This window comes from Condylura cristata, unplaced genomic scaffold (assembly GCF_000260355.1).
Source record: "Condylura cristata isolate star-nosed mole 26May11 unplaced genomic scaffold, ConCri1.0 scaffold00038, whole genome shotgun sequence".
In the NCBI taxonomy this organism is placed as follows: Eukaryota; Metazoa; Chordata; class Mammalia; order Eulipotyphla; family Talpidae; genus Condylura; species Condylura cristata.
In genome coordinates, this window is record NW_004567139.1 from 772,039 (window position 1) to 790,217 (window position 18,179).

General features: G+C 44.2%; 1 protein-coding gene across 1 annotated transcript in view; it reads left to right on the forward strand.

The window, feature by feature from the left end:
* DCAF7 (DDB1 and CUL4 associated factor 7) overlaps nt 1-17,929 on the forward strand; it is a 19,532-nt gene extending 1,603 nt beyond the window's left edge. The window contains exons 2-7 of the mRNA XM_004693424.2: nt 9,419-9,577; nt 10,147-10,258; nt 10,654-10,772; nt 12,681-12,890; nt 13,793-13,910; nt 14,958-17,929. Coding sequence (XP_004693481.1) covers nt 9,419-9,577; nt 10,147-10,258; nt 10,654-10,772; nt 12,681-12,890; nt 13,793-13,910; nt 14,958-15,130 — 891 coding nt within the window. The 3' untranslated portion in view covers nt 15,131-17,929. The remainder of the gene's footprint in view (nt 1-9,418; nt 9,578-10,146; nt 10,259-10,653; nt 10,773-12,680; nt 12,891-13,792; nt 13,911-14,957) is intronic.
* The last annotated feature ends 250 nt before the right edge of the window (nt 17,930-18,179 follow it).

Below are 18,179 nucleotides of genomic sequence, written 5' to 3' on the forward strand. Positions count from 1 at the left end.
TTTTTTTTAGGAGTACATCTGTTTTTCTAGTTAGTTCTCTTTGGAATTCCCTTTGCTAAACTGGTGAAACTGGATCTTATTGCCCAGATATTACCATTACAGACGTAGTTAACACACACATCCCAGAGAGTATGCACTGATCTTGAAGTCACCCACTGCCCACAGAAATCAGAGTTCTGAGCAAGACACAGCTTTGTCCTTTCTCTCACCTCTGTGCCTGTCTTCCTTACAGCCTATGCTGACAGCAGATTTCCTTGTAGAATTCAGGGTCCACATGTGGAAACCACGTTAGTACAATTATGACCATTACAGCTATTGTTTAAGGATCTGTTGTTCAAAACAGTAAATAAACTAAACCTTTCAAAGGGCTTGAGTCTTTTTAAAGCAAATAAGCCTAGTTTTTCTTGAAAAATTTCCAGGGTCAATATGGGTAAGCGATAGTAGTCTGGCTAGAAGAGAAGAGAAACTGAGTCAGGCTAACGATGGCCTGCCTGCGATCAAGCCTCAGTTGCTGCAGCTCTACTGAAGTTTGTCCTTTCACTTAGCAACTGCCTGGAGCTCCATCTTTGCACACAGTGTGTCTTAGTGGTGAAATGCAGACCGATAATCCCAGTAGTAACCGAATAAGCAGTTAACTATGTCTAAATTGCTGGCATGCTGTAGGATGTGCAGCATATTAAAGCTTTTTCAGGCCCTCACCTACCTAGTCAGGGCTTTTAACTCCGGTGTGTTGTGGACACCTTTGGCACAGTGGATTTATAATTATGTTTTCAAATGCATGATTATGAAGGAAATCAATAATATTTACAATATCTTAATCTTTTTTAAGAAGTGGTGACACCGTAACATGTACACCACCCTGTGTCATTATTAGTTTAATTTTGAAGTAGTAATGAGGGTAAATGACATTTTGTGATGTTTGACAATTACAAAGTGATATAAAAAAAAAACCCAGTTATCTGTACATAAAGTCACAGATACTGAATCTACTGTGAGTAGCTGCTTCCATTTGTAACTGAAGGAAATGCCATATCTCAGTTAAAGATTAGTGAAAATATGACTGATCATCCAGTTCAAGTTCATAGACCCCAAGTTAAAAAAAAAAAAAAATCCAGCTGGGCAGGATCTGTGCCCAGTGGCAGATGGTCAGTAAGTATCCCATTTTCAATCAGAGATTCTGTCTCAATTTTGGAGAAACCTTACATGGAAGTGCCAGACTTCACAATTGAGAATTTAAAAAATTATTGATTGGGTTTTTCAGACCTGAGTTTCCTGTGTACTGTTGATGATTGCCAGCATGAATGGATACAGCGTATCGATGTTGAGCAAAGGCCCAGCAACAGTTATTTTTTTTTTTTTTTTCACTATGGAGATAGATACTGGCTGTTAAAACTTGATGATCAGTTTTCAAATTTCGGGTTAACATAGTCATGCTTTCCTATAGTAGATTGTTCCTAGAGCAATAGAATTAAATCATTTCAAGAATAACTTGACTTCAAAGACTTTCATGTCTGGCTAAGTTTGGGGATCATAGCAAGGATGAAGAACCAGATTCTGCCAGGAACACCTGGAATCTGTTACCGGTAATTGTGTTCTTTATGGTCTCTGCTAGGGGAGCATAATACCATTGGTGTTGGAGCAGGGCAGTGCTTCTCCAAACGCTAGTATACTATGTGAGAATCCCTGGCAACTTGCATATTTTTTGAACTTAAGAGACACGCAAGTGATTAAGACACAGGTGGTCCCGATGCCCCCCTAGGAGTGTGACTCTTTCACGTCTACTCGGGCTAAAACTTTGGTTCTACTCTTCTACCCATGGAAAAGACTCTTACTTTACTCTTTGAGGGTGCCTGCATTGAGCTCTCAGGCCTGCCACTTCTAGTTTTGTGTGGCCTTGGGCAAGTCAACCCGCAGCCTCAGTTTCCTTATCAGTAAAATGGGGGTAATAAGACTAAATGAGTAATATGTATATGATAGGCTTAGGAACTCTACCTGGAACATAGGATTTAGAAAAGTTAGCTATTATTTGAGCATCATTACTGTACCTGTAATTGAAATATAATTAAGGAGAATAAGCTGAGTTAGGTACACATGACTTTTGTTGTTTCCAAAGAGGACTTTAGTTTAGAAAGTTACTCAAGAGAATCATTATGTTCATTTCTTGGCCTTTTAAAGACCCAGGGACTCTTCTTATAGCCAGACCCACATACTGGAATGTACTAGTTTAAGTTCACGTTCTCTCCTTTCTGGCTTCAACACAGTAATTCTGACATAAGCACTCTGGTTATTTCTCCAAAGTATTGACAATATCTGATCTTAACTAGCTTACCACTTGTGCTCTAAGATTTAGTGCCTAAAAACATTTCTGAGCTTCTGAAGAGATGCTTTTTTTTTTTTGATGAACACTGTGGTGAATCTGGATAAGAACACCTTGCTCTTGAAATAGACCAAGCACCAGTATGTATATTTGTCAGCCTGTATTGATTCCTCTGAGATTTTTAAAATGAAGTTACTGTATTTGTATAATAATTTTGATACTGGTATTTAATTTTAACTTACTAGTCTTTGTGGCATCCCTTCAGGATTCTCATTCTTTTGCCTCATTAATCAAACAGATATGTATGGAATACATACTCCCTGTTTTAGATGCAGCGATGATACTTGGTAACCGGCTGATGCCCTTGTTAGCAGATGTGAGATTGGCAGTAATAAAGAAAAAACGTTGTATCACACAGGTGTTTTTGATACTTAAACTTTTGCAGTGCTCCATCAGTCCCTGGCAATACTGTCAGCAAGATAATTTAAAGCAAAATTCTTCTGGTTTTAACTTCCTGCTTCTTTTTTCTAGACAATTAGAGGACTAAATCCTCCATGGGACTGCTGGATAAAAGCGCTGATGCCTTATTGTTTTTGCCCTAACCTGGTTCATGCAGACATACTGGAGGTGCTGTGATTTGAACAAGGAATGAATCAGCCCGATAGGTAGTTTGGCCTGCCTGAGGCCCCCATGCCAGAGGTCAGCCTCTGAGCCAGGAACTGCCAGGGTGCTGGGCAAGAATTCTTCCAGAGTTTGTCCAAACAGCCCTCCTTGCAGACATGGGTCCACACTAATCAGTCAGGAACCAACTTGAAGGGAGGACAGATGGCAAAGACTGAGAAAAACTGGTTTATTCTCTCAGAATTTTGCTTTAATATATTAAGAATTGTGGGGAAACACTCCACTAACTAGAGTAGTGTATTGACTGTGGTAACTTGGGGCTTTTTAAAGAATGACCTATATAGACACACAAACATACAGGAAACCCTGCTTTATGATACTAATCTCCTACAGGCTTGATCGTATAGTGAAACTGCCACGATGTGAACCCAATGGTAGACTGATACTGCGTCATTTGTTCCAAGATGACAAAATTAGAAAATTTCAGCACATAACTTATGTAAGACATAAAAGACTGTGATTAACACAGTAAAACAATAAAAACTTGGAATTTCATTTTTGTTGTCATTAAGAAGATGAAATTAAAAATAAGTATCTTGAATTGGAAAAACATTATCTCAGAATCACTTAGTGCTCGCTAGTAGACTTAGAAAAGCCAAATTCTTAGGCTCATTCACTTTTACATCATCATTGTGCTTTTCTATGACTTCTTGTTTCAAATTAATTGAAAATTTTTTTTTATTCCCTATTCAGCCCCTGAAATTTTCTTTTTAATGTGCTCTTTAGGATCCATGGTCACAGTTTAACACAATAATTTTATGCAGTTGAACAGCTGCTAGTGTATGAAAGGATGTAAAAAGATTAAAGTACAAAACATCTCTACACTCTACTGAAAAAACATGAAGTAGTGTGTCAGAAGACTGACAAACTGATTGCTATTTAAATGCCCCACCTGCAAAAGCCCCATCCATATGGTCTAGGAAGAAATTGTAATGTGAATATTCAATAATAAAATGTTTTATATTTTAAGAGGGAGGACTTGCTGGGAAGTGGACCTGTCCTAAATGCATTCACCTTCATACTCTGGTGTTTGTATATAATAAAGTAAAATACAGTTCCCTCCCTCCAAGAGGTAGGACAGGATAGACATGGCACCTTTTAAATGTTTTTGAAATATAAAATATCTTCTATATGTTTTTCATGAAAGTAATAAAGTAGAAAATGTAGATGTGGCCATGCCTCTAAGGAGTGAAGTTTTACTTGACATATCTGCTTCTTAGAAGACACCTGACCTAGTACTCTCCACAGTTTAAACAGAAGTTAAATTGACTTTTTTTTCACAGCCTTTTCTTTTCAGGGACATTTGTAACATGTTGGGATGAATGTTATAAAGCAATAGTTGCAAAAAGGCAGTGGAGTTGGGAGAAGAAATTTAGCAAAACAATAGGGAAGGTTATGGAGAAGAAAGTATTTTAGGGGTTACCTACATATTGTCAGTTAGATGATTGAAGTCAGCTCCTTTTCCTTATGTTCTCATAAGTGACTCAGGTTGAAGATCAAATGGATAGAGGAAGGTACTATGGAAAGAATATCTATAGCTATAGATTTCACATTCAGAAGACCATACGTAGTCCTTCAGGGTAGGTTTTTGGTGGGTAAGATCAATAATCCCTTGGGACACTGTACATGCAGCAGGAACATACCCGACTCCATTTGACACCTTGCGTAAAAGAGGAGCTAAGCTGTACAGGAGAAATGTAGACATGCCATCCTGTCTAGAAGTGTGAATGGAGGTAGATTGATTAGAGAGATTAAATATTTAAAAGCTTAGCAGCTCCTTACCTCTGTTTGCTCAGGAGGTGGAGAGCTTTCAGTGTTTAGGCTAATAATGGTAATGGCCCTGGCCTCTTGCCCCTCAGGTCACCTAGGAAGAATTCACCTCATTCAAAAGGTACTAAGGCATTAGCTATAGAAAGATTACCATAAGAAGGTGAAACTGGGAAACAAGTGGCAGGTAAAGACCAACATTAGAGTAATGTTGTTCATCTCTTAAAAATGAATGAGCAATCCCAACACCATCAATTCAGAAAACTTAAGAAAATAAAGGGTGCCAAGTTGCAATAGAAGAGATCAAGGAAATAAGTCTTGGTGACAGAAGATGAATCATCAGCAGATAGAACTCAGGCAGATGATATAAGGGAAAACAAACATTATCAAAGAATTAAAAGCTACATTGGAAAGGGAATGTAAAAAATACAAACTGCTGAAAATAGTGAATTGCAAGAAAGACAGGTTGAGAAAATGAAATGGAAATAGACAGCAGGAACACATATAGACGCAGAAAATAAAGATCTAACTTAAGTTTAATTGGTGCCCCAGAAGAAGATGGCCAAAGAAATGAAACAAGAACAATTATCTAGTTAAAGTAGACTTTATAGAAATAAGAGGTTTGAAGTAATGAATTCAAATTGTATCTCCAGAAAATTGACATAAAACAATTGTCACTGAAAGATTTTTTAGGGAAGTTTCTACATGTTAAGAGTGAAGAAAGATTTTGGACATCCAGGCAGATTAAGAAGTCTGAGAAATTAGGCTAGGTTGTGAGAAATTAGGCTAGGTTGTGATCTGTAAATACCTGAGAATAATATACTTAAGGAGCCCCCCTGGTGGCCTAGGGGTTGAGCCTCAGTGCTCTCAACTATGGCCTGAGTTCCATCCCCAGCGAGGAAGCTAACTCACATACAGTACAGCGGACCTCTTGTGTCTTAACCCAGGGCCCCCCTCAGCAGTGTATTTCAGTAAATCCTCCTGTTCTGCTCCCCACTGTCTCTGGTGATTCCTCTCACCCCCTGCACCTCTGGCCTACACCTCAGTTCTACACAAAAATAAAATCTTAAAAAAAAAAAAAAAGAATAATATACTTGAGCAGGAATGCAAATGCAAAAGCTGGAGAGCTGCCCTCCTACTCCTGTGTAATAGCGTGGCTGGACCCACTTGGAATCTAGCCTCATTCTTGACTCAGGTTTTAACCATTAGTTTATTTAGCAGTTGGAGCTAGGTAATGGTAGGGATTGAAACACAAAACTCACCCTCATTACTGTCCTTGTAGGGTTCAGGGATGGGGTAATAGATAAGGACAGAAACTCTGGACATAGGTAATGTGGGAAAGGTGTGTGAAGAATGATAACGATACTAAGGATTTTGTACGAACACAATACAAAATATAGATGACAGGAAAAAATAAAGTACCAAACTTTCCTTAAGAAGTAGAAAATATGACTTTAACTTTAAAAATCATGGAACAGTGGAAATGTAGTTACAAGATCTACCACCAAAGGCACCCCTACAAATTAGTAAGAAAGTAGGCTAGGCAAAGGTTTAAGTTGATATTTTTCATCACAATGATGAAGAGCTTGGTTTATGGGGTGGGGCTACCTACATCTAAAATGCAGCTTTGTGATCGTGGGTAAAATACTTAATGTCTTTACTCAGTATCCTCTTCCGAAATAGGAAGTACTGGTACCTCCCTCATGGAGTTATCGAAGGGTTAAGTGAGGTAATACCTGCAAAGCAGTAAGCATAGTGCTTATACCTGACCCATCACAATCACTCACATTAGTAATGACCATTCAGAAATAAAAATAGCAAATAATATGCTTGGCCTCAATAGAAAAATGTTAGTGAAATGCCAGTTTTCATCCATCAGATTGGCAAAAAATGTAAACGACTATTTTTAGTGTGCCCACTGTCAGTACAGGGGGGGGGGGGCTGGCATTTGTATACTGTTAATGAAAGTGTACATGGAAACAACCTTTTTGAAGCTGCTTTGACAGAATCTTTTTAACATTTAAACATTTACAGTGTGATTCAGCAATTGCATTTCTAGCAGTCTATCTAATCAGAACATCTGGATCTGTGTACAAGGTATTTATAATAGCAAAACAGTGTGGTTATGACCACAGTAGTTGTGAATGGTTAAATAAATCACAGTCTGCTGTAGAAGACTAAACTAGAGCTATTTGTACTGATGAGGAGACCTGGCAAGGTGTTTTGTTAAAAGCAAGCTGCAAATAAACCAAAAAAACAAGTTATAGAGTAAATTTTGTGGTTCAAGCCCATTTATGTTTTTAAACCTGCTCCTCACCCCCCACACACACACTATGCACACCTATATAAATGCACACAAACTCTATTAGAAGATACACTTCAGACTGATTTGAGAGTTAGTAGAATTGGGGGTAAAGTTAATAGAAGATTTATCACTTTGTGTTACTTAGATTTTTATAGAGAACTTATGTTCTCTTTCATCACTAAATTTTTAACATCCTAGTATCTGGAAGGGAAAAAAAATTGTGTTATCAGTGACAGCCAGTTGTTTTTCTCAATATTTACTTGGCAACTTGGTTCAGAAAAGCTAGAGTAAGTTACATTGAGAATTAAAACACAAGCCAGCAAACACATGAATTATCTAGGAAGATGAGGGAAGACAAATCTCAGTTATTTCCTGACTCCCATGGGTTTGATGCTGAGGGCAGAGGTTGTCAGACCTTCCTGAAATCGGATCCCGTGGGAAGTGCTGAAGACTAGACTTCTGGGCCCACTTGACACTTGTTGAATTAGAATCTTGGGCTGGAGTTGGGAAGCCCAAGAATGTAAAACTCTCTTTGGAAAGAGGGCTGTCAAGACAGTACAAGGAGAAATAGTATAGGGTGGTACTGTGGGTATGTTCCATCAAGAAGATTTTTAAAAGAAATGGGTAGTATGATTGGTAAACACATATACATTCCTTGGGAATCTATAAAACAGCTACTAAAGCTAATTAATTTAGCAAAGTTATAGGAGCCAAGACTAATGTACAGTTATATCCTATATACAATTGTATTCTATATCTGGAAATCCAGAAATTCCATTTATAATAGCAATAGGTTTTTATAGTAACCCACACTGAGAAATTAAGTTGATGAAGGAAGGTAAGATTTGTACAATGAAAAGGTCAAACTGTTGCTGAGAGAAATTAAAAAATCAAAGTGAGAAACATACTGTATGGGTTGAAGAGCTCAATATTATTGAAACAACAAGTTTCCCAAACTGGCTTATCTGTTCAACATGATCTCAATTAGAGTATCAGGATTTTTGTAGAATTTGTCAAATTGGCTCTAAAATTTAAACAGCAAAGCAAAAGTGCAGACTGGAAAAAACAACAAAATTGGAGAATTTACACTCCCTGATTTCATCAGGAAGTTGCTGTCCTCCTGCTGAGTGGTTAGCCATGCAGACCAGTGGCAGGCTGGGTAAGTGCATGGTCACTGGATTTTCAATAAGCAGCCAAAGTGATCAAAGGAAAAAGGGTCTTTCCGAAACTGATAATGAGACAATTCGGCATTTACATGTGAAAAAGTGACCCTTGGCTCATCCTGTATCACAAAAGAACTTCCAGTGGATCAGAGACCTACATTTATCTAAAACCTGAAAACTTCTTTTTAATTGAGGTTACTTTGGTTTAAGTCTTTGTGTTTTAGAGCTGTGGGATCGCCCACCACAGTACCCTAGGTCCATTCCCCCATGGTCACCAGCGCTCCCTCCCCTCTTGCTCCCTTCCTACCCCCCTCCTACCCTCTCCCCCCCAGTAGCCTCAGGTCCCTAGTCAGGTTTCTCAGGTTTGTGAAACGAGAAAACATTTAGAAGAAACCAAGGGAGAATGGGTATGACTGGGGTGTGGCAGTGATTCCTTAGGACACAGAGAAAGGATGAACCAACGTCAGAAATTTTTATTTCTGTTTCAAAAAAACTGAAAGAAAATGAAAACAGCCATAGACTGTGAGAAGATATTTGCAAAACATATAACCAAGGACTTATAACCAGAACAAAGAAAGTACTTCCAAAACTCAGTAAATAAAGCAACCCAGTACAAATGGAGGTGAGACTGTTTTGCATCCTACATGCGTGTGTCACACCTATAGATTGACAGCACAAGGAGTGAACGCTGATGTCAACTATGGACTTTGCTGATGTAGGGTCTTCAGTTGTAACAAACTGCACTTTGGTGGGGATTTCAGGTGGGGAAGGTTATGCAGGTACAGGCAGGAGGCAAAAGGCCCAGTATTGCTCTGAATCTAAAACTGTTCAGTAAGTATTTTGTAAGACAGAATATTTGAACAAACATCAGAGAGCAGATGTGCATGGCAAGAAAGCACATGAAAGACGCTCAGTATTATTAGTTACTAGGGAAGTCTAAACTTAAATTATACTACACACCTATTAGAATGCCCGCGCTTCTTGCTAGCAGAGAGGAATTTTGTTTCTGCTGATGCCGGCAGTGTGCGATGTCACTTGAACCCCCGGATTTGGGCTCCCTCAGCTGAGCTGTAGCTTGGTTGGCCAGGTGCCTGCTCTTGTAGCCAGTTATTTTACTCTGGTTAAGTGTGGACCAGAGACCTGAGGAAAATGAAGTTTATGTGGCTTGATCTTGGTGTGTTACAGGTTCAACTTGTTGGTTTAGATGAAGAGAGTTCGGAGTTTATTTGCCGAAATACTTTCGACCATCCGTACCCCACCACAAAACTCATGTGGATCCCTGACACAAAAGGTGTCTATCCAGACCTGCTGGCGACAAGTGGCGACTATCTCCGAGTGTGGAGGGTAAGACTGGGCAGGGCAGCAGCGTGTCCTGGCAGCTGGTGGGGAAGCCAGTAGGAGCGATCTGGACTGACCTCGTTTGGCTCAGGGGCTTTCCTCAGAAATCGGGCCAAGCTTCCTTGAAGTCCTGCAGGAAACCTGAGGCTCAGTGAACTTGTAGTTGGGAGAGCTGCCCATGGGGGTGGTACCTTAGGCCTCTGCTTCTGTTTACAGCCAGGATATCTTTGAGTAAATTGACAAAATACTAGGCCATTGATTCTAGAAAAGTGAGTGCATCACCACCTACCCTCAGCTGAGCTCCCCATCAGCAGTGGATTGTGGGTTGGGCACCATGACAGGATCTTAGCTCCAGAAAGAGTTGGGTATGAAAGTTTGGAGAAGCTAGGCAGAGGAGAAAGTTTGGAAGGAAGAACATTCAGAGAGTTCCCCTGGGTTCCACTAGTTCCTCTAGTCCTCTTTGGATTACATATGTTTTCCTCGCATGTCTTACATTTACTCAGTTACAGTCTACATGGGGCTTTAAGGCTGTGAAGACAAGACTGACTGGTTTGTTAAAATGATTCTCCTTCCAGGTTGGGGAAACAGAGACCAGGCTGGAATGTTTGCTAAACAATAATAAGAACTCGGATTTCTGTGCTCCTCTGACCTCCTTTGACTGGAATGAGGTGGATCCTTATCTTTTAGGTAAGGGAATGAAGGGGTACATCTTCCAGTTTGGAGACCCAAAGAAGCACTTCCTCAGATACAACATGGACAGCTTTTCACCAGCAGCCCAGGATACACGGTCACCCTAAGATGGGGCCAAGTGGGAAAGAAGCTAAATGTGGCACGTGGCCACTAGTTCCTAAGGTGGCGTGAGGGGCTGTGCTCATGTCTGCATCTTGCCTCCCAGCCAGAGTTGAAGGTCCGAGGGTGAGGGTTGAGTCCTTGTCTCTTTTTGGCTCTCCCAATACCCTCCCTGTGTTCAGAAAGTGCTTCAGTGTGTTGGGTCCTTAGCTGGACAGATGAGTAGGCACATGGATAGAAACTCATGTGGAGACCTCACTCCTGTCAGCCATCACTGACCGTGGTTTTTCCAGGTACTTCAAGCATTGATACAACTTGTACCATCTGGGGGCTGGAGACAGGGCAAGTGTTGGGACGAGTGAATCTTGTGTCCGGTCATGTGAAGACTCAACTGATCGCTCACGACAAAGAGGTAAAGATGCGGCTGTTTTTCTTTCCTCAGATGCTCTCTGTGCTGTCATTGTGAGCAGTCAGACCGCCTGCTCGCTGTATTGTAAATTATGTGGGAAACCATAATATCATGCTGGTGTTGTCTTACTAGATAGAAAACAGCATGTGTCCGAGCAGCAGAAAACAGCACTGCTGGCAGCAAACACTTGGGGCTGATGTGCACACTTGCCCTGCAGCCTGCCAAAGCTGGGTTACAGACAAATAAGCAGTCTCTTACAGAAAAACTTGGGCCAGATGTGATTAAAAATAATCGTAGACTAACACGTACCTTAAAGTATTTTTGCTCTTTGGGAGGCAGGCAGGAAAAGGGAAAATTTCCTTGCAGACAAACCTAATTCATCCTTTTTTATCTAACTTTGTTCTTTGAAGTTTTGGCGCGTTCACTTAATATGGACACTTTTAATAGTATTTGGAATTGAGTCTGTTTTATTTTGATGGTGATATTTCTTTTATGTTTTTGCAAAGGGCAACAAGAGCTATTTGTATTGTGCTTTAAGCAAAGCATTCTTCTGGGTGTTTTTGGAAAGTGGCCATAAATCTTTTCCTCCCAGAGTGACTGCGTGCCCAATGCCCCAGTTTCCTGTGAGACTGTTTCCTTTTTTTTTTTTCTGTCTTGCCCTGTATTGCAAGGTGTATTATAGCTACAGATAAAAAGGGTGTCTTGACCTCAGGTCAGAAGTTTGAGGTTGTTTGTTGAATTGGTTTAATGGGATATTGGTGACTAGGTTTCATTTTTAGTGAAGGGTTCTCTTCTGGCTTTTTGTGCCTCTATGGCAAATGGGAGCTGTTACAACACTTGGCCTTGGCTGCTGCCAAACCAAGGGGCAAAGGAAGAGCTTGTCCTAGAAAGAGCAAGTTTTGGAAGCCCTCTTGACCATCCAGTAGGACAGGTTGCCGTATTTTGACATCTTAGCTTACTGTTCTCTGTCAGAATTCAACCCACAATACCAGAACTATCCTAAGTGTTTAAAGAGGGGCATCAACCCAGGGGATTGCCCACGCAGGTGATGGTGAGGCCATGAAGCCAGCCACAGTGAGGAAGCTGCTACCTACAGGCTGGAGGAGCAATAGAGGAGGCAGTTACTGGAATCTGGGGCCAGTTTACTGGACATGCTTTTGAGAACACAGAGCAGAACACCTCAGCTTCTCCTGGCCTCCCTCCATTCAGTTTCCCACTAGGGCCTTCATGGTTAAACCAGCCAAAAGCAGCCTGTGGACCTGGGGCCCAGCCTGCAGGAATCTGCGCTCCCGTGACAGAGATGAGTTGGGGAAGCACCAAGAGTGGGTCATAGCAGCAAGCAGGCCTTGGGCCGGCACTCTGGGCTTGAGGAAATGAAGCCGAGACTGGTGCTCTCTCGGCTGCCCCGGCCCCTGCGGAGGAGTCTCAGGCTGGCTTCCTCAGTGGCACCAGTGTCTGCTCGTAAGTGCCCACAGGACGGCTGCTTCTACCTCTCAAATTTCCTTTATTATGGTCCTCAACCCACTTCTGATCACACACAAGTGAACGTCACCAGACTCAGGAAATAAAGGTCTCGGTCTGGTGCTTGGCAGAAGTGAGCCGCTGGCTCTGGCTCCCACTGAGCCCTTCCTGCCTGCGGAAGACTATCTTGTCAGCCTGTGCCTTTAGTGTGACCTCAGGCTTGGAGGGAGAAGACTTGGCAAGCAGGGACATGGGATGACGCCAGCCAGATTCTGTAGTGGTAGATGTTCTTCGCGCTTTGATGCTGCGCTCGCAGGTGCCAGCGCTTAGACTTGACTGTCCTCCTCTGTCACCAGCAGGGCTTAAATGACCGGGGGACAGCAGATTTCCCTGGTCCAGAGAAGGAGATGATGGCTCTGAATCTGACCAGCGCTTCTTGCTCCCCATCAGGTCTATGATATTGCGTTCAGTCGTGCTGGGGGCGGCAGGGACATGTTCGCTTCGGTGGGGGCTGATGGCTCCGTGCGGATGTTTGACCTCCGCCATCTGGAACACAGCACCATCATTTATGAAGACCCCCAGCATCACCCTCTGCTTCGCCTCTGCTGGAACAAGCAGGACCCTAACTACCTGGCCACGATGGCCATGGACGGAATGGAGGTGAGCACCCCACTTGGGGCCGACGAGATGGGGCACCGCTTGGTGGATCTAGATGAGTGGTCCTCAGTGGGCCATTTTTGCCCCACTGGATGGTGGGATATATCAGAAGCTATTTTTAATTGTCCCTATTCAGGGGTGGTGGGTGTACTACATTGGTGGAGTTTGGGGTGCAGCTAAACATCTTACAGTGCTCAAGACAGCCCCACAGTGTCCGTAGTGCCAGGACTGAAACAGCCTGATCTAGAACAATGACTTTTAGTATGTAGAGATTCGGAGTTGGAGCCAAGAAAAGCTGTATCTGAAGAGTAAACCAAATCCTGTGTGCTTACGGCACTGAGTAAAGAACAGGCCACTTCCACCTTGCGTGGTCTGGACAGATTCTTCCGGCTTTAGCAAGTAGACATGGAAGTGACACTCTGGGGCCTATGACTGGATACAAGTGGTGGACGCGGGGGTGGCGCTGTGGTGGGTGTGGGGGTGGCGCAGTGGTCAGCGTTGTTTTGGTGTGGCCAGCGCCTCAGACCCCTGACATTCATTCCAGATCTTACCTCGGGTGTGTGTGGGGTGGGCTCAGTCCTGTCCAGCTGGGCATGCACCTAGTGGAATTTGGTGAATTGACCAAACTGACCTTGCCTACTCTGAACTTCTTCCCCTTCTTGCCCATGTAAAGGCCTGTGTTGTCTAAGATCCAGATAATGAAGACCTGAGTCACCTTTGCTTCCTGTTTCCTCAATCCTGTAGCTGCTTTTAGAGTAGAAACTCTGTCTCTATTAGTCTTTAAATCCACAAGTGAACAAGTTACACTTAAAAAGAGAGTTTTTTTCTTATTTAGTGTTGTTTTGGTCGATGGGTTTGTTATTTCTATCGCACCTTGAAGTTCTGGACCTTTCCTGTCCCTCCAGGTAGTGATTCTGGATGTCCGAGTTCCCTGTACACCCGTCGCCAGGTTAAACAACCACCGAGCCTGTGTCAATGGCATCGCATGGGCCCCACATTCATCCTGCCACATCTGTACTGCAGGTAATGGGGTGAGGAGGGAGCCAGGAGATCATCTCTTGTCTCCTCAGAATTGTATCCTTACCGTTATCTGAGGGTAGTTTGAGAAATTTAAACAAAAGAACTCAATTGAGAGCCTGCCTGTGCTTGAGAGATGGAAGAATCCAGATTTCCAGATGGCTTTGTACCCTCAGTGGTAGAGCATCTTCCCTTTACTGTTTGAGTCCATCAGGTAGAGGCCTGCGTGGCTAAGGGGTGAGGTTGATGGAGGTCCCGTGTCTCAGTGATGGGCTTGCTATGAGGACAGGCTGAGTGGTCGCTGCCTTTTGCTTTTCTTCTCTAAAATCAAGACTTATTTTGATTATATGAGCACGTTATAGGTCACTTAGGAACTAGAATCAGTGAACTACGGAACTAAAACTAGAACTCACTACCTTGCCATCTAATAGTACCCCTGTTCTCATTTTAATGTATCTCCTTCTGCTATCTCTCTCTCTCTCTCTCTCTCTCTCTCTCTCTCTCTCTCTCTCTCACACACACACACACACACACACACACACACACACACACACCCCTACCTTCTTTCTGGTATTTCTCATAATCCTTAAAAACTGTTTTTAATAGCACATAGTACTTTACCTCATTATCTGTATAACACCTCATTGAAGTATGAATGGCTATTTAAAAAGCAGGAGGGGGGACATATTAAATTATCAGAGTACTTTAAAATGACATGTTTTGGGGTCATTTTCATCCCATCATCCTTTCCCGATGCCTGCCTGTGAGGGAGGTGCAGTCCCACCTCTGCTGTAGTGACTGAGCCCGGACCCAGCGAGGCCTTGCTTTGAGTCCCACTTCTGTTATGAACTGGCTGTGTAGCTCCATGGCCTAGGGCGAGTGCCTTAACCTTTCTCAGGCTCACTTCACTCAGCTACTAAAATAAAAGCCCCCTTGCTGGGGTTTGGGTGGGCAGACTCTCTGAGCTGTGACATCCTCACCCCGGCCCCCAGCGCCGGGATCACTACCCTCACTCGCTGAGTTGTGACCTGCTCGTCGGCTGTCTGTCCCTAGCTGATGACCATCAGGCTCTCATCTGGGACATCCAGCAAATGCCCCGGGCCATCGAGGACCCCATCCTGGCCTACACAGCGGAAGGCGAGATCAACAACGTGCAGTGGGCATCGACTCAGCCCGACTGGATTGCCATCTGCTACAACAACTGTCTGGAGATCCTCAGAGTGTAGTGCTGGTGGCGCCGTGCCCACGAGGCAGGGGCTTGTGTGTTTCTTGCCCCTGCCCCGACCCCAAAGTAAGAAGAAACGTGTTTCCAGTGGCCAGTATGTCTTTCATTGCTTTGCACCCGCTGTTACCAGAAGCTGCTCTAGGAGTCCTGGCCCATCACCCAGCACTCTGTGCCAGCCTCAGTGCTGTGTGGCGTCCCTCAGCCCAAGGCTGAGTTTTAAGATATTCTCTCTTTTCTCTTCTCCTTTGGTTCCTCAATTAAAAGTTTCTGTGTATTTGTCTGTCAGCTGTCGTGTTAATGAGCATTCCAGGCACTGGCTGCGCTTACGTCCATCTGTCTGTGTGTCTGCGCGCAGGCAGCCCTCTCTGTCCCTGTCCCTGCCGCGGCCGTGTCGGTGGGGACAGATGCCAACTTGAGTCTCTCCGCCTGTTTTTGATGTATTTAACAAATGTCAACTTTGTATATTTTTTATCTCTCGGGCTAATTTTTTTATGAAAAGAACTTTACTCTTCCTGGTTTCTCCCTTTGTCTCATAGTCCTCCCTACTAGCACCCTCCTCTCCCTGGTGCCTGGAGCAGCTCTGGGCCCGCATCCCAGCAGCAGTTTGCCTTCTTGAATCACTGCCTGAGCGGAGTGCACCTGACCAGGAGTCCAAACCGCCCTGGTGCTCAGAAGTCGGCCACCTCATACCTTTTCTCAGCCTGGCTCTTCTCAAGGGCATTCTGGGCTCCAAAACAGACGTGTGAAGCCTTCTGTCACTCCCGGAAGTTACCTCTGTCCAGCCCCACTGAGACCTGTTGGGCAGTGCCTGATTGGGCTGGCTAGCGTGGCGTCCCAGAAGTCCTCTTACATAGAAATGACTTGGGATAGTTGCAGGAACGCTGAGCTCAGCGCGTTCTCCAGCCTCCAGTGGGCCTCTGCTTTGCCTCCACCCGGAAGCCCAGCCCTTCTATTCCGTGTCTTGGATGATAGGCCTGGATGAGCTGAGCCTAAGCGGCGCTGTTTCTCTGCCTAGTGCACTGTGACTGGGTTACAGTGGCAACCTTGGATTGACTGCTGAGGGGCGCGGCCTGCTGGAGGGGCGCGGGCCCTGTGTCTGTCTCTGAGCAGGAGCTCTTTCCAAGTATGGGACTCTCCGCTCTCATCAGCAACGAACTAATAGGCTGTGATGACCCCAGACCTTCAGGTAAATAGACAATGTCAGAAGAATCAGAAGCCTCAGGGACAGTCACTTGAGAGCCCCTCGCCACCCGTCCACTTGCCTCCAGCATAGGGTGTCAGCTGGCCTGGCCTGCAGGCCACAGGGTCTGTTTCCGTTACATGCGTGAGCTTCATGGAGGGGGCTTGAGTGTGATTCTGAGGTTAGGCAAGCCCTTGGGCAGGATGAGTTTGGGGACCAGTTCGCTGGTTTATTGTGCTCTGTCGAGTGCCAGAAATTTACTGAGACCCTCTATAAATTGCATGTATAAGATTAGGAGAGATTAAGATTGGTGGTTTTGCCCACTTACGTTCTCATCTGCTCTTGAGAAGCAAAACAGTGCTTCCAGGCCCTTGAAATCTTTGGGTTGAATTCTCCTTTTCGGAAGCAGATATACCTGTGTTCCCTAAAGTCATAGCTCTTTGCTTTACTACAGAGGCTTGTCTTAAAGAAAAAAACCCTTTGTTCCAGTCAGGTTATTTCCCTAACCTTATTGCTGTCTTGTTCTCCCATTGGGTTTCTGACTTGGGGTTGACCCTTGGCATTTACCACCGTGCTGCAGTTATGCATGGTGCCATTTGGAGACGTGGGTTGGGACCTCTTCTGCTTTTCATTGTGTCTAATTGTTACAGGCCCTTCTCTGAAAGGCAGTCTGAGCCATCAGTTCCTTCCTGAGGAAAAGGGTCTGAAATGGAGGTCAACGTGGTGGAAAGGCTGGTCCTACCCAGACAGGCTGTACCCAGCCTGAGTTCTCAGTTAGGTTGCCTCTCCTGATCTGCCCTTAAACCTGGTCTGGATGGTGAAAGCATTTGTCAGCTGGAACACGAAAACCAAATGTGGGGAAAGAATTAGTTAATAGTGATTAGAATATATTTGGGTAAAGTAGCAATTCACCCTGGAAGCTCACAGCTGTTGATGAGGGCTTGTCCTGTGGACACCCAGCCCTGTTACTCCTCCTCAGGCCCTGCAGGGTGTCCTCCTTGTGACATTCCCCCGGGGCTCTCCCTAAGCAAATAGAACCATGCTCACAGTTGGAGGGAGGCTGGTATTTTGAAGCCCTGGACCTCTTACCACAGGCCAAATAGTGCCTTTGGCTGAGTCAGGGCTTCTTTTCTTACTCTCAGGATTTAGAATGCCTCTCGGCCAGCCAGGCTCCCAGAAGAAGCGAAGAGCTGTTATGGCTTCAAAAGCAGCTGTCATTTGTTTACGTTCTCAGAATGACAGCTAGAAGAATGGGTGGGGACTCTGGATCTGTTCTGCATGAGAGGCACAGCTGCGGGACCTCCCTGGGAAGGCCTCAAGCCAGGCTCTGCAGGCTGAGGGCAGACTTTTGACTTGCTCTGGGCCCACTGAGTCAACCTGCCCATTTTCTTTAAGTGCTCTGACGGGAGCACTTTAAGTGTCTGTCAAGCCTCCGCCCCCGCTGTCAGAGAGCTGCCGTACGGGTGCATGTCCTCCCAGGCCTTTACACCAGGAAAGCAAAAACTCTCCTTCCAGGAAGGGACCAAGCTACCAGGTTAGGACTTGAAAGGGATGAGATGTGATAACTGAGTGAGGATTTCTTATCAGAACCAGGATGAGCTTTCAGGAAATTGCTTAAGATCTGGGTGGGGGGGGGGGGGGGGTGGGAATTGAGAATCCTGCAAGGTTTTGATGATAGTTGGGGCTGAAATTTAAGAGGAGATGTAAGGTGGGGGAGAAAAAGCAACAGGAAGGGTTTCTTTAGCTGAGACAAACATACCAGAAAACTGTAAAGGTTTGAGATGGGGAAGCGTTTAAACTGTCCGTCTTGTGGTCATGGATTGAGACCTCGTCTTGGCTTGTCATTCTTTCTGGAACACTCATTGGGCAC